Source organism: Cryptomeria japonica, chromosome 11 (genome assembly GCF_030272615.1).
Source record: "Cryptomeria japonica chromosome 11, Sugi_1.0, whole genome shotgun sequence".
Taxonomy (NCBI): Eukaryota; Viridiplantae; Streptophyta; class Pinopsida; order Cupressales; family Cupressaceae; genus Cryptomeria; species Cryptomeria japonica.
In genome coordinates, this window is record NC_081415.1 from 28508894 (window position 1) to 28536747 (window position 27854).

Sequence of the window (27854 nt, forward strand, 5' to 3'; positions counted from 1 at the left end):
AGATTTATAAAGATTTTGGGCACCAAGCTTCAACTTGGTGATGCATATTGAAATACTATTTGAATACAATTAAGGCTTCTTGCTGCAAATGAATTCTGCATCTCTTGAATCAAATAGCTCTCTGTTATCTTTCTCTCCCTTTCACACACAGTCTCTCAACACACTTTGTCTCACTAGGATGTTGCCTACTTTGCCACACCTTACTGGTTAGGCTCAACTTCCAGAGTATGATACTACCGGTAGAATCCTCTCACTAGTTTGCTTGCTCACTCACACTACAACTTGCTTGGAACAATTTCTCAAGTTCTTTTCTTTATCTCCCTCACTTCTCCTCTTTACACCATCTTCATCGCATCAACTACATATTCTATCCAAAGATCTTATTTCTTATACCTATTTTCCCACCAGAATGCAATTCAAAAAATGAGTGGTTAGGGTTTTCTCTTTCCAACACAATCTTGATGAGATCCAATCCCCCTTATCTTGGATTAATCACTTATCCTTGAACACTGCACCTGCACACGGTTTTCATTATCCAATACATGTTTTTGTCGGAGTGGCAATCACGAATCAAATTTTCTATCATGAAGTCAAACGACACACGAAGTGTTCCAGAAGTTTCCTTTAGGAGATCGTCCCGAATTGGATTTCCTTTGCCTTGATTCAAGCACCAACTGCCCCCAAATCTTCCTCTGTCATTCCTTTTTCCTTGAGCCGCAATCAGTCAGATGCAATCTCGTGATTTGTGGCTCCTTCATTAATGGTGATTATCTATTTCATCGACCCTGTCAATGAGGCTTCACCAACCACAACACACTTGCCACCTTTGCTCCACATGGCATCACACCGATCAGAACATGGCCCACCAACACGCAGTCGGTCTGAAAAACTCATACCGATATCTCCCTTTGCTGGTAGAGTGTTCTTCTTCTATAAACCGATGGAGCATTCAGTACCGGTTGCACAACTTCACCTCCGGTGGTGTGAGACAACTTTTACATTCTACCTCTTCATCATAAACAAGCAATCATTCTTCAGACTGGTTTCCTTATGTGGATCTCCATCATGCCGGTTGACATCAATGACAACTTAGTGCCAAAATTCCAACATGAATCAGTACCCACAAGATTTACACTCTTTTGAAATGCACCCTGTTAAGAGCCTAGCCTAGTTAGGAGCTTTACAATAATGCCCGGTTAAGAACAGATCCTATTAGGAGTCACCTGGTGAAGGGATTTTAACCTTATCCCGGTTCTCCAAACATGATGCAGTTCCAATCAGAGACTCATTACAATGTAATACGCACACATTGCAAACCACAACACCTAACTCATCACAGATCTCTACTGCAAATATCTCCTTCCCTGTTCTTGCTTACCAGTTGACTGGTACTTAGCAGTTTTGTTGTCCAACTCAATTCATTACCGGTTAGGGTAAACTGATAGACTTAGATAACTTAGATGAGATACCAAACATAAACAAACATGGTTGCCATCAATGAAAACACAAATAACTGTTCATATAGTCATCATATCACAATTATATCATCACCAACAATCCATCAATATATCATCACCAATAGTCCATCAATTCTTCTCATATCAACACCATCCTTTACCGGTATATCATCATCTTCATCAGTTATGCCAACATGTCGACATTATCCCCCTTTGGCATCGATGGAAACACTAAAATAATGCAACACCAAAACAACCAACTGATGACAAATATCAAGGACTCATCATGCCATGTTGTAGTGATATGTTCTTCTCCCAATCTTCTACTCCTTTGCATTACTTCTCCCTATCATTGTTCTTTTCCCCATGACTGTTACATTTCTTGTCCCCTTTGATAACAATGCCAAAGGTACAAAGGCATCTACTAAATTCATCTCTGCTCCTACTATCTCCATCATCTCTATGTTCCTCATCCTAGCTACTCCTCCTAAGGAGTAGCCCACTTCTCATGAATCCACAGAAAGATATTCAATGAGTCCACTGGATTGATGCTTCCACATCTTCTTAGTTAACCTTGGGTAGGGGTATAACCCCTAACTTACCTCTAAGAAATTAAAGGGTCACCTTAGGCAATGGTTTGGTGAATATATATAACAACTGCTCCTTACTTAACACATGCTCCAATCTCACTTTCTTTTCCTATACTCTTTCTCTCAGAAAGTGATACTTCAATTCAATGTGAACTTTGTTCTAGCATACAGTACCAGGTTCTTTGAAATATTTATAGCACTAGTGTTATCACAATGTATGATCACTAGTTTTGTCTTATCTTTCTTAAATCCTTCCAAGACATGCCTCATCCATGTAGCTTGTGTACAATTCATTGATGTAGCCATATACTCTGCTTCTGCTGTAGACTGAGATATACAACTCTGTTTCTTACTGGTCCAAGATAACAGTCTACCACCTAGAAAGAATGCTCTATTGGTTTTTCTTTTTCGGTCATCTACATTTTCTATCCAATCAACATCAATGAATACATGCAAAGAAAAATTTCCTTTGTATGGATACCACAATCCATAATCATCTATCCCTCTAAGATATTAGAATATCCTCTTCACTGCTATCATGTGTCTCCTTAGGGCTCTTCTAAAATATTTCTACTAAACCAACTGCATGGACAATATCTGGTCTACTATGAACACCATAATGAAGTTTCCCAATCATAGATATGCATTCCTTCTCATTCACTGAGGGTGAATCATCTTATTTTGACAATCTCGAACTGGTAACCATAGGTGTTCCAACTAGTTTACATTATTCCATTCCAAAGGTCTTTAACACTTTCTTCACATACTTAGATTGACTGATAAAAATTCTAGCTTCCAGCTGTTGGACCTGCAAACCAATGGAATTTTTTATTTCACCTATCAAAGACATCTCAAACTCTTCCTTCATCTCATCTATAATTTTCATACACATATCATCATTTCCTCCAAATATGATGTCATCAACAAATACTTCTGCAATCAATATCTTGTCTCCTTCAGTTTTCAAATAAATATTGTTGTCTTCATTGGTTCTCTGAAATCATATCTTTATCAGATGTGCATGAAGTCTTTCAAACCATGCCCTTGGTGCTTGCTTTAATCCATATAATGCTTTATGCATTTTGCATACCATATCCTTATATTCTGACAATGCAAACCCATCTGGTTGTTCAATATACACCTCTTCTTCAAGAATACCATTCAGAATTGCTGACTTTACATCCATTTGATCAACTTTAAAACATTTAAAATTTGCAAATGCAAATAGCATTCTAACACCTTCAAGCCTAGCAATCGGTGCAAAGGTCTCTCCATAATATTCACCTTCTTCTTGTGCATACCCTTTGCATACTAGTCTTGCTTTGTTTCTAACAACTTCTCCTTTTTCATTCATCTTGTTTCTAAATACCCACTTTGTACCAGTCACATTTTTATCACTAGGTCTAGAAACAAGTGACCAAGAGTTTTTTTTCTCAATCTGATCAAGCTCTTCATTCATTTCCTTTAACCAGTCATCATCCTTAAGAGCTTCTCTCATTGTCTTTGGTTCAACTATGGAAATCAGACAAGAGGTTTCTCTGATTTTTCTTCTAGTCTGCACTCCACCATTCTTGTCACCTATTATCACTTCTTCAGAATGATTTAACCTTACATACCTAGGTATAACCTATTCCGATGCAATAAACTCTTCTTGTTCTTCATCTTCTATCGGTTGAGCATCTTCCACTGCACTATTTTTCTCAACATCTTTCTATACTTCCAGTTCAATAATCACAATTTTTTGTTCATCACCTATTGGATCAGATTTGCTGGTATCATTTGGTTTATCAGATAACTCATCAAATTTTACATTCACACTCTCCTTTATCTTCTTTGTCCTTTTGTTAAAACACTTGAAAGCTTTTCTCTTAGTAGAGTATCCAAGGAATATTCCTTCATCACTTTTAGGGTCAAATTTACCAATATATTCATCTCTTTTTATAAAACATCTGCTGCCAAAAACTTTGAAATAACCGATATTAGGAGTTTTACCATACCATAACTCATAGGGTGTCTTGTCATTACCTTTCTTCACCAGTACTCGGTTTAATGTGTATACAACAGTGCTGACTGCTTCTCTCCAAAACATCTTAGGTACATCTCCTTGTATCACCATAGTCCTTGTTACTTCAATAGTGGTTGTGTTTTTCCTTTCTGCAATTCCATTCTATTATGGAGTCCTTGGAGCAGGTAATTACCTCTTTATTCCATTTTCAACATAATATCTCACAAAATCATCAGATGTAAACTCTCCACCCTGGTCAGATCTCAGGCACTTAAGATTCTTACTAGTTTCCTTTTCCACTAAGGCCTCGAATGCCTTGAACTTGCTGTAAGATTTTGACTTTTACTTCAAAAAAGTAACCCACATCATTCTAGAAAAATCATCAGTAAATAACATGAAATACTTGTCACCATAAAAACTTCTAGTCCTCATAGGACCACATAAGTTAGTGTGCGCCATATCTAGAATATGCTAAGAAGAAAAATATTTACTCTTCAAAGATGTAGTCATCTTACCCAACTGACATTCTTTAAACAACACATTGTTTGGTTTAACAAGTTGTGGCATACCTCTCACAATACTAGATTTGTTGACCTTAATCACATTATGAAAGTTCACATGACAAAACCTTCTATGCCATAACTAGCTATCTTCAACCTTAGCAACCAAACAATTATTTACACTAGCAATCAGATGGAATAAGTTACCTTTAGTTTGTTTACTAGTAGCAATTAATTCTCCTTTGCATCCTAAGATCTTGCACACTCCATTCTTAAACTCAAGATGATAAGCTTTATCATTCAACTGGCCAACACTCAACAAGTTATATTTTAAACTTTCAACCCAATATACATCATCAACATTACTTTTACCATTCAAAGAGATAGAACTTGTACCTTTTACCATACAAGGGTATGTGCAAGATCAAGGGGGGCCCAAAAGTGGCAATAGAGAAAAAAATGCGCTTTCAACCTTTCCAAAGACACCAAAATCCACTTTGACTTTTTGTTTGGGTCGAGCGAAATTTGAATTTGGTTTGGTAATACCAAACCAAATCGGATATCCAATTTGTGATGTCACCATTGTGATGTCACTATTGTGATATCATACTTTTCAAATCGGATATCCGATTTTATCAACATAAAAAATATAGTTTAGTAAAATGGCCATAACTTTTGTGTTTCTTATCGAAATTTTGATTTTTTATAGGCGTTGGAAAGGTAATTCATAGACCTATAAAATGGATGAGGTAGTTTGATGATTTTATAGAACAAAAATTAATTATAATCATTTAAAGTTAGTCCTTCAATTTTAAAACTTTAAATACTCACAAATTTTGCATACAAAGTCTCATTTTTTTTTCCTATCACCTCCTTTATCTATCACTTGTCTATCTATACTTATATAATATATTTTATATATCTCTTTTTTCTCTACTTATGTCACTTATTTTCTCATTCCATGTAGATAAATAAATTCCCAAGTTACATGCATCTCTGCATATATCTCCATCTTTCTATTCATATCTCTTCCTCTCCCACTCCATCATTGTCACTCCTTATTTCTATATTTCTCTCTAATAATCTCTCTTCTCTCTATTTATCTCCCTCTTTTACCTTATCCTACCTATACTTATATACTACTTGTCTCTATCACCTCCTTTCTCTCCATATCTTGTCCCCTCTCTCTCTATATCCCTATAGATCTATCTTCATGTATATTTATATTTCATTATCTCTAAATCTCACTTATTCACTCCATCTCTCCCTCCATTTATCTTACTCTCTCTATCATGTTCTATCCATATCTATCTCTATCTCCATCTTCACATCTCCATCTCTTTCCCTATCAATATCTCTTTTTATATGTTCCTCTATCTTTATATATATTCCTCTATACATGATTAATCTACTTCTCTGTCTCTTCCTCTATCGCCTTCTTGAAGTATCTTTCCCTTTCTCTACTTTTATCTCTTTATTTACTCGATCTTTATATATCTTTTTCTCTCTCCCCACATCCTTCTCTATAGTGCTTTTATATATCTCTATATCTTCCTCTTTTTCTCTCTCCCTCTCTATCTATCCCTATCTATAATCTCTATCTCTCTTTCTCACTCTCTTGCACTATCTATATATCTCTATCTATCGATATTTATCTTCCTTTATATCTCTCTATCTCTTCCTTTTTTTATCTCTATCTTTACCCCTCTCTTTCCATTTTTCTCCATCTCTTCATATATTTATCTTTGTCTTTACCTCTCTCTTTCTCTATATCTATTCACCTCCCTCTCCCTTTATCTTCATCTTATATCTCTATCTTCCTCTCTCCTTTTAAATATCTAGATATGTCTACCTCTTTCTATCCATCCTTGTCCTTTAGTTTTTCTCCCTCTCACTTCATACTCCTTAATATCTATATCTCTATTTATGTCCTTGTCCTTTAGTTCTTTTCCCTCTCTTTAGTTCTTCATCTCTCTTCACCTTTATATCTCTCCTTATTTGAAAATTAGTATATATGGTCTCCTAATGGGTTATATCATGTCCTAAGGGGTCATAGAACATCATATGACCCCTTAGGACACAATACGACCCCTAACGACACCATATGGTCTCCTAAGGGGTCATATGGTGTCATAAGGGGTCATAAAACACCATATGACCCCTTAGGACACAATAAGACCCCTAATGACACCATATGGTGTCCTAAGGGGTCATAAGACACCAAATGACCCCCTAGGACACCATACAACCCCTAATGACACAATGTGGCATCCTAAAGGGTCATATTGTGTCCTAAGGGGTCATAGGACACCATATGACCCCTTAGGACACCATACAACCCATAGCACCATATAGTGTCCCAAGGGGTCATATGGTGTCTTAAGGGGTCAAAGAATGTCATATGACCAATTAGGACACAATACGACCCATGACAACACCTAAGGGGTCATATAGTGTCATAAGGGGTCATAGGACACCATATGACCCCTTATAACACCATACGATCCCTTACGACACCATATAGTGTCCTAAGAGGTCATATAACACCATATGACCCCGTATAACACAAGAAGACCCATAACGACATGATATGGTGTCCTTAGGAGTCATATGGTGTTAGGAGACACCATATGACCCCTTAGGACACAATATGACCCCTAACGATACCTAAGGGGTCATATGGTGTCCTAAGGGGTTATATGATGTCCTAGGAACCTTTAGGACATAATATGACCCGTTAGTACACCATACAACCCCTAATGACACCATATGGTGTCCTAAGGGGTCGTAGGACACCATATGACCCGTTACGACACAATATGACCCCTAACAACACCTAAGGGGTCATAGTATGTCCTAAGGGGTCATAGGACACCATATGACCCCTAATGACACTAGATAGTGTCTTAAGGGGTCGTATTGTGTCCTAAGGGTTCATAGGAGACCATATGACTTGTAATGACACAAAATGACACCTAACGATACCTAAGGGGTCATAGGACACCATATCACCCCTTAGCACACCATACAACCCCTAATGACACCATATGGTGTCCTAAGGGGTCATAGAACACCATATGACCCCTTAGGACACCATACGATGCATATTGATACTATATGGTGCCCTAAGGGGCCATAGGACACCATATGACCCCTTAGGAGACCATATGACCCATAACAACATAATATGGTGTCCTAGAGGGTCATAGAACACCATACGACCCATAACGATGCCATCTAGTGTCTGAAGGGGTCATAAGACACAATATTACCCCTTAGGACATAATATGACCCCTAAAGACATCATATAGTGTCCCAATGGGTCATAGGACACCATACGACATCATACCACCCTTTACAACACCATATGGTATCCTAAGGGGTCATATAACACCATATGACGCCTTAGAACATAAGAAGACCCATAATGACATGATATGGTGTCCTAAGGGGTCATATGGTCTCATGAGACACCATATGACCCCTTAGGAAACAATATGATCCCTAACGATACCTAAGGAGTCATATGGTGTCCTAAGGGGTTATATGATGTCCTAGGAACCTTTAGTACACAATATGACCCCTTAGCATACCATACAACACCTAATGACACCATATGGTGTCTTAAGGGGTTGTCGGGCACCATATAACCCGTTAGGACACAATATGACCCCTAACAACACCTAAGGGGTCATATCATATCCTAAGGGGTCATATAACACAATATGACCCCTTATAACATAAGAAGACCCATAAAAACATGATATGGTGTCCTTAGGGGTCATATGGTGTCAAGAGACACCATATGACCCCTTAGGAGACAATATGACCCCTAATGATACCAAAGGGGTCATATGGTGTCCTAAGGGGTTATATGATGTCCTAGGAACCTTTAGGACACAATATGACCCCTTAGCACACCATACAACCCCTAACAACACCATATGGTGTCCTAAGGGGTCGTAGGACACTATATGACCCGTTAGGACACAATATGACCCCTAACAACACCTAAGGGGTCATATTGTGTCGTAAGGGGTCATAGGACACCATATGACCCCTAACGACACTATATGGTGTCTTAAGGGGTCATATTGTGTCCTAAGGGGTCATACGACACCATATGACCCCTAACAACACAAAATGACACCTAACGATACCTAAGGGGTCATATGGTGTTCTAAGGGGTCATAGGACACCATTTGACCCCTTAGCACACCATATGACCCCTAATGACACCATATGGTGTCCTAAGGAGTCATATGGTGTCCTAAGGGGTCATAGAACACCATATGACCCCTTAGGACACCATACAATGCATAATGACACTATATGGTGTCCTAAGGGGTCATAGGACACCATATGACCCCTTAGAGGACCATACAACCCATAACAACATAATATGGTCTCTTAGAGGGTCATAGAACACCATATGACACCTTAGAACACCATAGGACCCATAACGATACCATATGGTGTCCTAAGGGGTCATAGAGCACCATATGACCCCTTAGGACACCATACGATGCATAATGACACTATATGGTGTCCTAAGGGGTCATAGGACATCATATGACCCCTTAGAGGACCATACAACCCATAACAACATAATATGGTGTCTTAGACGGTCATAGAACACCATATGACCCCTTAGAACACCATACGACCCATAATGACACCATGTAGTGTCTTAAGGGGTCATAGGACACCATTTGACCCCTTAGCACACCATATGACCCCTAATGACACCATATGGTGTCCTAAGGAGTCATATGGTGTCCTAAGGGGTCATCGAATAACACATGACCCCTTAGGACACCATTTGATACATAATGACACTATATGGTGTCCTAAGGGGTCATAGGACACCATATGACCCCTTAGAGGACTATACAAACCATAACGACATAATATGGTGTCTTAGAGGGTAATAGAACACCATATGACCTTTTAGAACACCATACGACCCATTACGACACCATGTGGTGTCTTAAGGGGTCATAAGACATAATATTACCCCTAAGGACATAATAGGACCCCTAACAACATCATATAGTGTCCTAATGGGTCATAGGACACCATATGACCCCTTAGGACACCATACGACCCCTTGCGACACCATACCACCCTTTACGACACTATATGGTATTCTAAGGGGTCATATGGTATCCTAATTGGTCATATATCACCATATGACCCCTTAGAACATAAGAAGACCCAAAACCACACGATATGGTGTCCTAAGGGGTCATATGGTGTCATCAAACACCATATGACTCCTTAGGACACAATATGACCCCTAACGATACCTAAGGGGTCATATGGTGTCCTAAGGGGTTATATGATGTCCTAGGAACCTTTAGGACACAATATGACCCCTTAGCACACCATACAACCCCTAACAACACCATATGGTGTCCTAAGGGATCGTAGGACACCATATGACTTGTTAGGACACAATATGACCCCTAACAACACCTAAGGGGTCATATTGTATCGTAAGGGGTCATAGGACACCATATGACCCCTAATGATACTATATGGTGTCTTAAGGGGTCATATTGTGTCCTAAGGGGTCATACGACACCATATGACCCCTAACAACACAAAATGACACCTAATGATACCTAAGGGGTCATATGGTGTTCTAAGGGGTCATAGGACACCATTTGACCCCTTATCACACCATATGACCCCTAATGACACCATATGGTGTCCTAAGGAGTCATATGGTGTCCTAAGGGGTCATAGAACACCATATGACCCCTTAGGACACCATACGATGCATAATGACACTATATGGTGTCCTAAGGGGTCATAGGACACCATATGACCCCTTAGAGGACCATACAACCCATAATAACATAATATGGTGTCTTAGAGGGTCATAGAACACCATATGACACCTTAGAACACCATACAACCCATAACGACGCCATGTGGTGTCTTAAGGGGTCATAGGACACCATTTGACCCCTTAGCACACCATATGACCCCTAATGACACCATATGGTGTCCTAAGGAGTCATATGGTGTCCTATGGGGTCATAGAACACCATATGACCCCGTAGGACACCATACGATGCATAATGACACTATATGGTGTCCTAAGGGGTCATAGGACACCATATGACCCCTTAGAGGACCATACAACCCATAACAACATAATATGGTGTCTTAGAGGGTCATAGAGCACCATATGACCCCTTAGAACACCATACGACCCATAACGACACCATGTGGTGTCTTAAGGGGTCATAGGATACCATTTGACCCCTTAGCACACCATATGACCCCTAATGACACCATATGGTGTCCTAAGGAGTCATATGGTGTCCTAAGGGGTCATTGAACACCATATGACCCCTTAGGACACCATTCGATACATAATGACACTATATGGTGTCCTAAGGGGTCATAGGACACCATATGACCCCTTAGAGGACTATACAACCCATAACAACATAATATGGTGTCTTAGAGGGTAATAGAACACCATATGACCTTTTAGAACACCATACGACCCATAACGATACCATGTGGTGTGTTAAGAGGTCATAAGACATAATATTACCCCTCAGGACATAATATGACCCCTAACAACGTCATATAGTGTCCTAAGGGGTCATAGGACACCATATGACCCCTTAGGACACCATACGACCCCTTGCGACACCATACCACCCTTTACGACATCATATGGTTTCCTAAGGGGTCATATGGTATCCTAATGGGTCATATAACACCATATGACCCCTTAGAACACAAGAAGACCTATAACCACATGATATGGTGTCCTAAGGGGTCATATGGTGTCATCAAACACCATATGACTCCTTAGGACACAATATGACCCCTAACGATACCTAAGGGGTCATATGGTGTTCTAAGGGGTTATATGATGTCCTAGGAACCTTTAGAACAAAATATGACCCTTTAGCACACCATACAACCCCTAACGACACCATATGGTGTCCTAAGGGGTTGTAGGACACCATATAACCCATTAGGACATAATATGACCCCTAACAACACCTAAGGGATCATATTATTTCCTAAGGGGTCATATTGTATGCTAAGGGGTCATAGGACAACATATGACCTCTTAGCACTCCATACGACCCCTAACGACACCATATGGTGTCCTAAGGGATCATATGGTGTCCTGAGGGGTCGTATAACACCATATGACCCCTTAGGACACCATACGACACATAATGACACCATATGGTGTCCTAAGGGGTCATATGGTGTCCTAAGGGGTCATAGGACACTATATGACTCCTTAGAAGACCATACAACCCATAACAACATAATATGATGTCCTAGAGGGTCATAGAATACCATATGACCCCTTAGAACACCATACGACATATAACGACACAATGTGGTGTCCTAAGGGGTCATAAGACACAATATGACCCCTTAGGACATAATATGACCCCTAACAATGTTATATAGTGTCCTAAGGGGTCATAAAAAACCATATGACCCCATAGAACACCATATAACCCATTAGAACACCATACAACCCTTTACGACACCATATGGTGTCCTAAGGTGTCATATGGTATCCTAAGGGGTCATATAAAACAATATGACCCCTTAGAACACCATATAACCCCTTAGAACATAAGAAGACCCATAACGACACAATATGGTGTCCTAAGGGGTCATATGGTGTCATGAGACACCATATGAACCCTTAGGACACAATATGACCCCTAATGATATCTAAGGGGTCATATGGTGTCTTGAGAGGTTATATGATGTCCTAGGAATCTTTAGGACACAATATGACCCCTTAGCACACCATACAATCCCAAACGACACCATATGGTGTCCTAAGGGGTCGTAGGACACTATATGAACCATTAGGACACAATATGACCCCTAACAACACCTAAGGGGTCATATTGTGTCCTAAGGGGTCATAGGACATCATATGACCCCTAATGGCATTAAATGACACCTAACAATACCTAAGGGGTCATATGGTGTTATAAATGGTCATAGGACACCATATGACCCCTTAGCACACCATACCACCCTTAAGGACACCATATGGTGTTCTAAGGGGTCATAGAACACCATATGACCCCTTAGGAAACCATACGATGCATAATGAAACCATATGGTGTCCTAAGGGGTCATAGGACACCATATGACCCCTTAGGAGACCATACGACACATAACAACATAAAATTGGTGTCCTAAGGGGTCATAGAACACCATATGACCCCTTAGAAGACCATACAACCCATAACGACACCATGTGGTGTCCTAAGGGGTCATAAGACACAATATGACCCCTTAGGACATAATATGACCACTAACGACATCATATAGTGTCCTAAGGGGTCATAGGACACCGTATGACCCCTTAGGACATAATATGACTCCATAGGACATAAAATAACCCTAATGACACTTAAGGGGTCATAGGACACCATGCGACACATAACAACACTAAATGGTATCCAAAGGGGTCATATGGTGTCCTAAGGTGTCATAGGACACCATATGACCCATAGCACCATATTGTCTCCAAGCATATGGTGTCTTAAGGGGTCATACGACACCATATGACCCATTAGGACACAATAAGACCCCTGATGACACCTAATGGGTCATATATTGTCGTAAGGGTTCATAGGACACCATATGACCCCTTAGGACACCATACAACTCCTTCCGATACCATATGGTGTCCCAAGGTATCGTATGGTATCCTAAGGGGTCATATAATGTCCTAAGGGGTCATATGGTGTCCTAAGGGGTTTTAGGACACCATATGACCCCTTAGGACACCATAAGATCCATAAAGACACCATATGATGTCCTAAGGGGTCATATGGTGTCCTAAAGGGTCATGGGACACCATATGACCTCTTAGGACATAGTATGAGCCCTAACAAAACCTAATGGATCATATGGTGTCTAAGGGGTCATACGATGTCTTGTGACCCCTTAGGACACAATATGACCCCTTAGCACACCATACAACCCCCAACGACACCATATGACCCGTTCAGACATAATATGACCCCTAACAATACCTAAGGGGTCATATGGTGTCCTTAGGGGTCATAGGATACCACATGACCCCTTAACACACCATACGACTTGTAATGACACCATATGGTGTCCTAAAGGCTCATAGAACACCATATGACCCCTTAGGACACCATAAGACTTATAACAACATCATATGGTGTCCTAAAGGTTCATGAGACACCATATGACCCTTTAGGACACCATATTCTCTCTCACATTATTTCTTTTCCTCAATTACCCTTGATCACCTCTCTCCTCCTATGGGTTCATAGATACTTCCCTCTCCCCCTCTACCCACCCCCTAATTACTCTCTATGTCTCTCTTCACCTCTGTCCCCATCTCTCTTCTCTCTTTGTTGATACTTTCCCCTCTCCCCCTCTCCTCCTACCCCCTAATAATCTCAAACTCTCCCTCTCATTCTCTCTTCACCCCAATCACCCCCTCCCTCTCTCTCTTCGCCTTCCACCTAATTACCTATAGCTCTCTCTCTCTCTCACTCTCACTTCCCCCCAATTAATCTCTCCTTCTCACCTCTCTCCCCCTCTCCTTTTTTTGATACTTCTGTATGCCTCTCCTTGTCCCCTCTAAATTTTGTTGCTAGAGACGAGAATGAAATGCAGAGAGACTAGTCTAGATCTTAGGGAAGAGAGAGTGACATAGAGGAGGAAATTATGAAGAGGTAGAAATATAAGCACCTTGTAGAGCTTGAGATATTTAATGAGGTATTCATTGATAGTTAGAGATATAGGTCTAGAGAGAGATGTATAAATATGGACAAAAGAGAGGGAGGAAGAAACAAATAGGTGGTGTGATAGGTTTAGGAGAGAGAGGTGGAGAAAGGAACAAAAATAGATAACATGGTTTATCAAAATTTATCGAACTCAATAAAATTCATAAATTTTCTATTATTAATTAATTACTTATTTAGTTTATTTTGAGATGATTGTTACAAAAATTCATGCAATAGGGAAATCATATGAAAAAGTCATGAGTTTTTTATGTTTTAAAAATGAAGGATGAATTTAAATGAATTATAATTATTTTTTAAAACAAATAATTGAAAATATACATATTCCATATCATAGAGCTCTTAATTATCTTTCCAACGCCTGTAAAAAATCAAAATTTCAATATAAAATGCAAAAGTTATGCCCAATTTACTAAAATATTTTTTTATTTTTTTTTCAAAAATCAGATATCCGATTTTATCCAATAAAATCCGATATCCGATTTTATTCGATATCCGATTTTAAAACATAAATTTTTCCCTCCATATTTTGGTTCAAGTTTGCTTTGGGATTTGGCTTGGAAGTGACAAGCTTGGAAAGTCAACTGAAAAAACGTGTTTTTTAGTATTCCTAGATTCTCCAGACTTTACACTGGTGGCTGACGACTTTTTTTATAGCCAAAATTGATAAAACAAAAAGGGTTTTTTAAGGACGTTCTCAGCTTTCCAACAATATAAGGCTTGTCTTATTTCGACTTTACTAAATAATTATTATTTATTTTCTAATTGAATTCTAACAAAAGTCCTAATTGATAGACTGCTTGAAAAATACTCATAACTTTCAAACCGCATAACATTTTTTGAATCTGAAACATGCGTCACATCCTATGCTTCATCTACTATAGGGAAAAAATTTTAAAAATTGAATTTCATAAGGTTTTGACCAAATTAAGGTGCTCAGACATAGGAGTTTCTGAATTTCTGAAAAGTTGTAGTAAAAAATTCATAAATAATTATTTACTTTATAAAAAATTATAAAAAAATATGTCACATCCGGACATGAGTCTAATACTTATATTATAAATCTTATAAAAAAATATTATGATTTGATTGTGATTAGGGTGGTCAGACATACACCTACTTCTTATCTTTTTCCTAAAAATTTTGTACCACTGCATTGAAATTTGAAATTTTCATCAAATAGAATTTTTTTTTCAAAAAACAACTAGTAGCTTAGAAACTACATTCAATTTTCTATAGATTCTCTTCTTACATATTTTAAAAATAATTTTCATAACTTATTCAATTTTTCATGTCAGGTTGCAAAACTCTGATTTTTTGAAATTTCATTGCCACTTAAGGGCCTGTTTTGGCACACCATGATCCTTCACATACCCACAAGGTGAATTGTTCCCAAATCTTAAAACACCACCATCAAATTCTTCAAGAGAAATAAACTTGTTCTTATCACCGGTCATGTGGTGTGAGCAATAGTCGTAAATAATCCATTCATCACTAGTGTCAATGTGAGATACTAAATCCTTCTTATCAGAAAGATCTTCCTTAAAAACAAAAAAATAATCTCCTCATTGTCTTCCTCAGATTCCGAATCAGTGACTCCTTCATCAACTGCAACATAGCATTGCTTCTTTCCTTTTCCCTTTTATTTTCTAAACTTTTTCTTTTGATCACTATTAGGACAATTTATAGCTATACGTCCTATCTTGTTACAAGAGAAACATTTGAGAGGTAACTTGACTTTTTACTTACCAGTGCCTCTAGGAAGTCTTTTTGCTAAAAGAGCTTTAAATTCCATCATATTATCTTCATCATCCACATCAGCTTTGCTACCGCCATGATGACTTGACCTGCATTCATGACTATGACAAAAATCTTTCCCTTTTCTCACTGGTACACTAGATATAGATGCTTTAAAAGCAGATTATGTCTTAGGTACACTGCTATAAAACTATTCAACTCAAAATAAGTGAGCTTACCAATCAAAGAATCAACAATAATCTTATCATTACTAACAGACCTCAACTCTTGAATAGTAGACACTCTAATGGCATAAGCAGACAATAGGGTTCTAAGCATCTTAATCACAACAATGTCTTCTTCTATAGTACCACTAGCACTTTTGATTCCACCGGCAACTTCTTTAATCCTCTATCCATACTGAGTAATATTTTCTCCTTCCATCATTCTCATCTCATTAAACTTTCCTCTAAGAGTCTCTTCTTTAGCCTTTTGAACATTCTTATCACCACCATAGATTAATTCTAATTTCTCCCAAACTTCAAAAGTAGTTTCTAAATCATGGACATCAATATATTTAGTATCAAAAAGTGTACTTACTATGGCTTCCAGTGCTTGATTTTTTTCCTACTGCTCCTTAAGTTGATCTGCAGTTAGAGGACTGGTAGGAGGTACATACTTAGTAATAACATGCTACCAGAACTGAGCACCCATACCTTTGATGTAAATATTCATTATATCTTTCCATACTCTATAGTTGTCCTTAGTGAATTTGGGACCCTCCTTCTTCATCATCTTCAGATGTTTTCCTCAAGCAGTTAAGCTTCTGCACAAAGAGGACCTAATGCTCTGATACCAATTGTTATTGTGAGGATCCAATTATTACTAAGAGGGGAGGGGGGGGTGAATCAATAATAATAATAAACTATAATCTTTCACCAATCTACAAAATACTTCACAAAATAGTTCATAACCAGTACCAGTAACTACTTAATTAGTCACATAAAGCAGATTTACCAAACTACTCATTCATGTGTTTATCAACATGTAAGCAATGAAATGATATCAAATCCACACATAAGAAAATCAACCACCATATGAGCACTGATATTTTTTACGTGGAAACCCAAATGGGAAAAACCATGGTGGGAATTAGTACCCACAAGATTTGCACTCTTTCGAAATGCGCCCTGTTAAGAGCTTAGCCCAGTTAGGAGCTTTACAATAATGCCTGATTAAGAACAGACCCTATTAGGAGTCACCCGGTGAAGGTATTTTAACCTTAGCCTTGTTAAGAGCTTTACCCTATTAGGAGTAACCTTGATAAAGGATTTAAACCCCCAAATTAATGAGCCACCCGGTGAAGGGATTTACAAGTTCAACCCTATTAGGACCTACCCAGTTAAGGGATTTTAATACTGCTGCAACTCTTTGCAAAAAATAGATAGATAATCTGATCAATGCACTCTCATCTTGCTAGTACAGATCCATTTCAGTTCCAATCTACTTCTCTCATGCAGACATCTCAATCTTGTTCGACACACTCTTCTTTCTCTGAGCACCGACACAATAAACCTTCTCAAACTTGACCTAAATAAACTTTACAATTTTAGGTCAGTTACATAGCCCTAACTTACAATGAATCTACATCGTAGATCATATCAGATTATTATAAATCATTACAATTCATTATACAGATCATTACAACAAATTTCAAGAGAATTACAGTCATTGAATGATCATAACACATCACCACACATAGACCTAATAAGCTATCAAACCCTTAACACACTTTACTAAGAACTTCACTGCTTCCCAAGAAATTTGCTCCTTGATCATGTACAAACAACATCTTATCCATTCACATGGATTTTGACACGTCACCACTAAGTTAGGAACATGAAATGATTTACCGCCAAACCATAAAACATCACCAATCAAAGATAGTGTTACCGGTTCTCAAACCCTACACTGAATGTACAACAATCAATTACAAACATGACTTTTGGCTCTCCAAACATTATGCGGTTCCAGTCATAGACTCATTACAATGTCATAAGAACACATTCCAAACTGCAACACCTAACTCACCACAGATCTCTACCACAACTATCTCCTTCTCTGTTCATGCTTACTGGTTGACTGCTACTAAGCAATTTTGCTGTCCAACTCCATCCATTATCGGTTAGGGTAAACTGACAGACTTAGATAACTTAGATGACATACAAAACATAAACAAATATGGTTTCTATCAATGACAACACAAATAACTGATCATATAGTCATCATATCACAATTATATCATCACCAACAGTCCATCAATATATCATCACCAACAGTCCATCAATTCTTCTCAAATCAACACCATCCTTTATCAGTACATCATCATCTTCATCAATTATGCCACCATGTCAACAAGGACACCATATGACCCCAGAGTGTCCTAAGGGGTCATATGGGGCCACACTTATGTTCTAACATATGCGTGACCCCATATGACCCCTTTTAAAGTCTTTGTAGGTACAACATAGGGTCCTAAGGGGCCACACGTGTTCGAACACATGTGTGACCCCTTAGGACCCCTTAGGAAACCATAGGGTCATATGGTGTTCTAAGGGGTCATGTATGGGGTCTTAAGGGGCTACACATGTGTGACCCCTTGGGATCCCATATGAGCCCTTTTAAAGTCATAGTCGGTACAACATACCCCCTAGTACATCCTAGGATGTATTAAGACATGGATGACCACTTAATACATCCTAGGACATCTTTTGACCCCTTTTAGCATCTTAGCATGTATAACATAAGACCCCTTAGGATTGTAATGACTCCTTATGACCTCTAATTATCCCTTAAGACCCCTTATGACTCCTAAATATCCCTACTAACCCCGTTTGACCCCATAGGATCATATAGTGTCACAAGGGGTCATATGGTGTTGTTGGGGGTCATTTGGGGTCCTTAGGGGCTACACATGTTCTCTAACACATGTGTGGCCCCTTAGAACCCCATGTGACCCCTTGGGATTAAATACGACCCCTAGGATCATAGAGTGTCCTAAGGGGTCATATGGGTTCCTAGTAGATACAACCTAGGATTTATTAAGACCTAAACGACCCCTTAATTTTATTTATTAAAAAATGTACAAAAACTACAAATAATTAAAAAAATCTTAAAAATAAGGTTTAATAAAATCTAAATAATATTTAGTTTAATATAGCATACTTAAATTTTTTTTGATGCCTTCTAATATTAGATATTTGTTTAATTCAAAAAAATAAAATTAATATAACATACTGGAAAAAAATTGAAGCCTTCTACCAAGATCTTAAAAAAAAGGAAATCTTTGTCGCTTTATATAAAAAATGTCGCTTTTATTTGTTAAAAAATTTAATTTAATTTAAAAATTAATTATATTATTTCACACACCTTTATTTTCATATTTTAAAACAAAAAAAATCATTATTTGTATGGGGTTGAAGAGGCATGGTCGCTCAAACGACTGGCCGCGTCAACCTCTAACAACCCAACTGGAAGGATTCCGACCAGAGCATCCTAAGTGGCATCCTAAGTGGTATCCACATCACCAAATTTGACAAATTTCTGAAACTTTTGACTTTTGCAACAAAATTCAATAGGTAAATTCAATTTATTAAAAAAACAAAATATACCCTTTTGTAGAGATCAAAGTGAATAATCTACTCATAATTTTTATGATGTTTTGATTAGATTAAATCTATATTATTTCAAAAATACTACAAGTAGGTATTCTAATGTTCGATAGGAGGCTGGTTTGGAAAACAAAACAAAAATATTGAGTCACCTCAAAAAAATTTGAAAAAAATAGGGTTCACTAGAGGAGAGAGTCTTCTCCAAAAGGGTAATTTTTTTTTTTTATCATAAATTTAATAGACAAAATGTGGTGGGAGAAAAAAATTGTCAAATTCAGGTATATTCAACTTTAAAATGTTAGAACGAAGAAAATATACATTGAATTTTTTTATTTTTTTTAATGCACTGTATATGTATATCATCTATTAGGGATATCAAGATAAGAAAAAAATAAGTTGATTTATATTTTGTTGGGAACTAAACCCTCTAATTTTTAACATTTTTCAGCAATACAAAATTTGACTTTAAAAGTTAAAAAGAACCATATCAATTCTTGACAATTTTTTTAAAAAAAATAATAGACTTAAACTTCATCAATTTTTACACATTTCGTTAGTTTACATCATCTTCAAATTCAAAATACAAATGCCACTTTTGTGGCATCGAAATTGAACAATTATTGTTGTGTTAACCTTTTCCTTTATAAAAGTGTGACACAAGTTTGTACTTTTACCCTTACACATTATTGTACATCCTGATTTTTAATAAAAAATACACATTTTTTGGATAACGTAATAATTTAAGCCTTGAGAGGTCCCATTTGAAGTAATTAATTAAAAAACGTTAGATTCAATCCTCTTAGATCAAAATCCCTTGGATAGAACTTCTTTACTCATAAATCATATATACAATGGAGTCTCCTTCACACCTATCAAAATATTGACAAAAAACCACCTTTACATTATCTTTTGGGGGATTAGTTTGGATTCATTTATACATATATTGAAATATTTATTTATTTTATTTCTTATGGATGTAGGTTTTTAATCAAACATTAAGGATCGTGTTTCACACGTGGAAATTTTGAAAAATAGAGATGAAAATTGTAAAAAATATATTTTCCCTAGGTATTGATATCCTTATTTCAACACAAAAAATAGATTAATTCAAATGCATACAAAAAATATTATACATTACGTAATACACCTTTATCCAAATTACAATTACTTCAACCTGAAAAATTAACTAAAAAGAATATACATAACAAAAAATTATGAAAAAATATCGATTTGCTAGATATTGGTGTGAAAAATCTATATTTTAAAAATTACAATTTCACTCTTTCTATAACAAAAGTTATGTACATAACAATAAATGTCATTTTCAAAAAATGTTGATTACCGTAAATATTAAGTTATTTAAAGTTATGTAAAAATATGGACAATTCATTTCTATTTTTAAAAAAAATATATTTAGAATCTACATGAAAATTCTCACAAATATGTAGTTTACTTCATCTTCAAATTCATAATGGTTTAGCTGCTATAAGTATTAGAAAGTGAAGATTTGGTGCAAAATGTTGATTTGAGTATCAAGTTTAACCAAAAAGTGTAACTCAGTATTATGAGATCACCAAAGTCTAAACAAGTCCCTACCTAGTTCAACCCCCTTCGTTTGGCCTAAAAAATCCCCCTCCACTACCTTCTAAGGAAATTGATTTAGTGGACTCTGAGGATTTTGATTCTTCCCTATCCACAGGTTTGGATTGGTCTCTAGCTACTTGTATAGAGAAAGCCTCCTTCACAACCCCTTTAGGTTCCCCTTCCCCAGTCCTTAGTGTTTCTACCCTTATGCTAGATTCCCCTCCTCTAGCAAATAAAGTTAATGGGTTGGGTGAGGCCATCAATTGATAGGATGTGCTCATTCAATGGTTCCTCTCCTATGTGAATGTAGCCAAGAAGAAGATCAATAGGTTGGAATCGGTGGCGGAGGCGAATTCTCATTGTGATAGTTGGGCTATGGAAGAAAAAATATGAGAGGGTTTTGATAGCTACCAATGACATCGTAGGGAAACTCAAAAATTAGGAGACTACGAAGGAAAAACTTAAAGAGATTGATAAAAAGATTAACTTCAAGGGATGAGCGGAAAGAGATGAAAGAGCTGAAGAAAAACCACGAAGCCTTGAAAAGGAAATTAGAGGAGATCACCACTCTGAGAAAGGAAATGGCTATGAAATTTTTTACCTTTTTGCATGTCATTCAAGAGGAGATTGAAAGAAGGAAAGTGAATAGGAAGAGACATCTACATTCTCCTACTACGATATCAGACCCCCTCACCTCCACTATTAAGGCTACTCTGAATTTTGTAGCTATATCCTCACAAAAATATTCAAACAAAAAGGTTGTACTTTGTTGATCAAGTTAAAGTGTTATGCAATGAATGACAAGACAATAGTGCCCCTACTTAGTAGGCCATTCCTTTGCGTCTGTGGTGGGTGGTGTGTTGTCTAGTTTTTTTTTTATCTTTCTATGTAGTGGTTATGTTCTGGTTTTCACCAATCTTTTGTGTGTTTTGGGTTTAGTTTTTTGGTTGGGCATGCACCCCTCATGCACCCTAGGTAGTTGCTTTTTAGCGGATATGTAAAAGGTTTGAGTCTATCTCTCTTTAATTAGTTAGAATGATAAGAATGACACAAAGCAACATAAGAAAAACATTTTACAACACAAGATTTATGTGGAATAACATTTACAAGGAAAAAATACCAAAAAGAAACATGAAGCATGTATTATTTTCAATGTACGAGATTAATACACTCACTGTCATCAATCATTTCATGTCTTCCATATGACAAACACCTTATTACTTGCAACCAATGATTAAATACTATTATTTTAAGGTGCCAATATATAGGAAAGTTGAGGAAGCATGCCCCTATGATATCTCTAAACAATGGGTAGAAATCACCTCCAGAACCATATGCTGCCTTTAGTGCTCCATTTATAAACATAGTAAAAAGTAGTAAATTTTAACACGGCTTGCAGGGGTGCCCAACCCATAGCCAATTAGAATTGGTCAACTCCAAGTACTCTATTATTTATTATGGCTCCAACAATTTACATGCATTACTTGGTGCCTTCGTCGTGGACAATAAGCAAATAAAATACAATTGTATGCATTGACATTAAAACACAAGTGGTTCCATCACCAATATGGACGCCTAGGCAAAATATTGTCTTCTTGTTTTATTATCATAGTCACTTACTATGCCCATATTGTGAGTGTAATTTCATGTCATAAATAAAAATATCTAAAATATTTGTCCAACATGTTTTTAAGCATCTAGTACTTATTTTACAGAATATGGAGATCCTAAAAAATGACTCAGGATTGCAAGGTAAATGTCGAATTATCATAACATTATCGAAAAAATGAATATGCCTTAGTAAAGCATACTAACTGTCATTTATTCTTGGACCAATGTATACATTAACAAAAGTATCAAATTCAAATGAAAACAAAGGATTTGAGTAGCTAGTTTATGCATACCAATATGAAATAGTAACCACAATTTTGTAGCTTATCTAATTTAACCCTACCTCAAAAATAGGGTAAAAAATTTGGCATAGTAAAATTTGATAAAATCACAGGGACTTGCAATTCTTACAAATTCTAATTCAATTGACTTTGAATGAGTGGAATGTTTACTTCAAATAAATTATGTTTTGATCCCTCTTTATCATGTAAATGCTCATCATGCTTAGGAAAATCATCCAAAGTGATAGAATAGAACTTTTCATTTTCTTATTTCTCTAACAATTGTTCTATGACAACATTGTTGATATTCCATTTCCTTCAATATTTTCCTTAAATTTTGTCCTTTTGTGGTTAACTTGTGTTGTCAAATCACATTCCAACCTAACTTTTTTTTATCATGATTAGATTTACAAACCATCTCATCTTCATCTTCAAACAGACCATCAAAGAGATACAATTGTTCATCAATGCTTGCAAACCCATCACAATTTTGTGCATTGAGTATTGAAGAATGATTAAAAATAAATGATATAGCCATAAAAAAATTATTTGAGGGTAAAACATTTTCAACCATTATTGTACTTTGCATCAATAGAACATCATGTCATAACCATATTAAAAAATATATTTTAAATAATTTTTAATTAAAATCAAAACTCTTGAATAAATAAAAAATTCAAATAAAATTAATGTAAATAATACAAATAAAATATTTTTTGAATAATCGTAAAAGAAAATAAATTTTAAAATAAATAAAATTTGTGAATGTCTTTTAATTGCATTAAAAATAATATATTAAAATAAAATTATTTTTTATTAATATTTAAATAAATAATTTTTTCTTTTTGAAAGTACATACATACTCAACATTATGTTGTACTAAAAATATTTAGTAAATTTTAATACAAATACAAGATAAATGCGTGAAAATATAAAGTAGAAATAAAACCTCTCCTTGCAATGATCAATAATATTTATAAAAATGATTTATGAATTATATACATAGTGAATGTTTCCCTAGCTGTATTGAATACTCCTATCAATAACTAATACAAAATAATAGTTATATGAGAATTGATGGTTTTGCCTTTTTCCCAATACGACCCGCCTTCCTTCAATGTCTCCCTCAATTCATCCGTCCCTGATCGTTCAAACCTGAACTCCTTGACTCTTCTCAGCCGCTCCAATCCCTCTCCCACTTTATTCACCTTCTTACAATAATTTATCTCCAACTTCTCAAGACATGCCATCGCTCCATCCTCCATTTCTGGAAACTCCTCCAATTCGGGGAAATCATATATCCAAAAGAAGCGGAGATGTGGAAACCCTCCCGACTTTCCAAACGCCTTTGGCAATTCTCTGCACCTCTTATTCTCCTGTAGCGACAAACTCACCAGATTGGGCATTGTTTGTAATTCCGGATAATTAATGCAATCACACTTCCGTAAACAGAGGTACCTGAGATTTGCCAAACAACATATCCAACTGGGCACTGCGAACTTCTGTAGTATGAGACATTCCAGATCTCTCATTGCACCCATTCTCTCCGGAAACTGCGGAAGATCTGATTGCATTCCATTGATGCCATTTTCCACGACCAGTCGACGCAACTTGAGCAAGGGTGCAAGGATCCCTTCTTCCATCTTCTTCAACTGTGATTCATCCTCAACTTTAAACGCTATTTCCTCAATCTCACTCATCTTGCCAACGTCCTCTAACCTTAACACATCGTCTTCTTCCATTGACAAGGACAAGAACAATTGTACTCGCAGTGTTCGCAAAGCCTCCAGCTTTGATATTCCCTTTGGCATTCGCTCAAACGGGCCTTCCAAATGCTGAAGACACCTCAGCTCACTTATCCATTTTGGTGCCTCACTCTCCCTTAATTCATGGTAAGAAAAGACATTAAGATAACAGAGACTCTTAAGATATCTTACACAGTCTGGTACCTTATTAATTTTTGTCTTACTCAAATTCAAGACTTTGAGTAGTTTCATCTGTCCAACACAAGCAGGCAATGTGGAGATATTTGTGTTGCTCAAGTCAAGAACCCGCAATACTCTCATACCGTAAAACAGCTTTGCCGGAAATTTTCCTCCAATTTCTGTATTGTGGGACAGCGACAGTGTGCGGACAAGTGTTGGAGAAACAGGACGCCTCTCTGAGATGACATGCTCATGTATATCTTTCTTCGCCAAAAATAGGCGACACCAGCGACCACCACCTGTATTCACAGATCGCAATTTGGAGAAGGCCTCGTCAACGCTGAATGCACATTTATTTTCTCTGGAGATAAGTATGGTCAAATCAAGCAATAAATCGTGAATTTTACAATATTTTGTTAGCCATTTATCTTCCCATACTTCAAGCAGGCACAGATTGGCAAGCTGATATAAACAATCCCAAGGATTGTCTCCTGCCGGAACGAACCCTTCTCCCATCCATAGATATATGGGATACTCACATTCTATTTCCTCATCCTCCGGAAAGAATGAAAGATAAGCAAAACAAGCCTTAAGATGTGCAGGCAGGGCGTCGTAACTCAGCTTGAGAATATCCATGACAGGATCGCTAGGAGTGCTTACCTTTTTAAGCTTGCTCAACTTGGACTGCCACTCTGGCAGTGAAGTGTTCGCTAGAGACGCTGCAGTGGTCTTGATGGCAAGTGGCAAATTCCCACATTCCTTCACGATTTTAAGAGCTACCTCCTCCAGGGGCTCTGGCGCTCTATTTTCTTCAGACTCAGGAAATGCATAAACACAAAACAGCTTCCAGCTCTCTCCATCTGTCAAACTTCCCATCTCATAAATCTGAGCCTTGAGATTTGCGGAAACCTCTCTGCTTCTTGTGCTAACCAAAACTTGGCATTGACCATTAGCTCCAGTTGGGATACCAAGTTTGGTTAGCAAATCACCTTCTCTAGTAGCCCTCCACACATCATCTAAAACAATAAGGCACTTCTTCCCTTGCATAAAGCTATAAATCGACTCTGCTGCTACCTCTTCACTTACACCACTCTTCTTAATTTTTTTACTTAAATCTTCATCTAATTGGAAGGCTAAATCATTGAGCAACTTGGAAAAAGAATAGAACTGAGAAACTGAAAGCCATACAGATTTCTCATACCTTCCTTTTTGGGCGTTGTACACATGCTGAAGAAGATAGGTCTTGCCCAGTCCCCCCATTCCAACCACTGCAATAATTGGAAATTGGGGGCTTTCTAGCAAATTCACCATGCTGTCAATCTTGGACTGTATCCCCACTGGTTTAGAATCGCTGGGTAAGACACTCAGTCTCGTATACTTTCGCCTCTGGGATGTATTTGATGATTCTGCTGCATCTACGTGAGACACCAGATTATGACCTATATTCAGTTGGTTTCCATCTTCAATAACGGAGCTCACTCGGGCTTTGACCTTTTGAATCCTTCTGCCCATTTGATGGCGAAGAATTAATTGATTACAACTCAAAGTGCATGACTGAGAATTAGTAGAATCCACGGCACATATTTGAAGTAGGTCCTCTGCCTCCCAGGCAATATCACGAACGCTCTGAAGCCATTCTTTCACAGACTCCTTTTGTGTACTGCTCTTCTCATCAGCTTCATTCAGAAAATGATTTATTTGCCTCATTTTGTTCTTCAACCGTTCAAAGTCTTCCGAGAAGTTGTAGACTATGCTTACCTCATTAGCCACTTGTTGAATGGCCATCTCACAAACTTTACCAACAACACCCTCTGCAAGAATAGACGCCATCTTCAAGTTTTTTCTTGGGATTGAGAATTCGACCTCCTATGGAATATAATAGCAGAGAAAACTCAGAAGAAATAGAATAGGTGAATGCAATTGAAACTTGAAAAGCTTTTGCTGCAGAGTGTGAGTAATACCGCTTACAACGATATCATATATAAGATCAGCTTCCTGTTGTTTACTTGCAATTCGAGAAAAGGATACGCACTTTGAAAAGCAAGATTAAAGAGAATAATATGTCGGCCACTTGGAAAAGAATACCCACTACTTTCAATTATTGTGGTCCATGACATTAAAATTAGAGTTTTCAGATGCCATTCGAGGTTGAACTTTTCCAATTTCTACAAATTTTTTTGGGTACCGAAGTTTTAGAATTAGAGTTTCCAAATGCCATTCCACGCAATTTCGTTAAGGACAATAATTTGATTGGATAAAGCTTTCAGATGAATTGACTGCCATGTGAAAACATTTCGTATTCTTTGGCCAGACTAGACTGCCATGTGAACATTCCGTAGACTGCCATGTGAACAGAATAAAATTACATTATTGCAAACTAGACCTTTGTTTATTTCTGCGTTCCAACTTTTCTGTACATTTTGGCCTTTTCTGTCCTACTTTTCCACGCAACTTGCAGTGAGGACAATAATTTGATGGGAGAAAGTCGCATAACAATAGACTCCATTGAGAAAATGAAAAAGCATGAGCAACATCAACGTTTGAATTTATTGAATTTGAGTGGAACTTTATAATTTATTAAATAATATTCTTTATGTTTACTTTAAATTTATGTTTTATATTTTATAAAAGAAAAAGTCATTTTTCATGAATTTGATATGTTTGTATTTTATTTTATTTTTTAAATA

At 37.1% G+C, this 27854-nt stretch overlaps 1 protein-coding gene across 1 annotated transcript; it reads right to left on the reverse strand.

The window, feature by feature from the left end:
* Window positions 1-24288: 24288 nt before the first annotated feature.
* On the reverse strand, window positions 24289-26997 carry LOC131050833 (disease resistance protein RPP8). Its single transcript, XM_057985128.2, has one exon. The coding sequence runs from the start codon at window positions 26995-26997 to the stop codon at window positions 24289-24291; it is 2709 nt and encodes a 902-aa protein (XP_057841111.2).
* Between the last annotated feature and the right edge of the window lie 857 nt (window positions 26998-27854).

Excerpts from the sequence above, each read along its gene's own strand:
- LOC131050833 (XM_057985128.2), bottom strand. The coding sequence starts at position 26,997 with ATGGCGTCTATTCTTGCAGAGGGTGTTGTTGGTAAAGTTTGTGAGATG.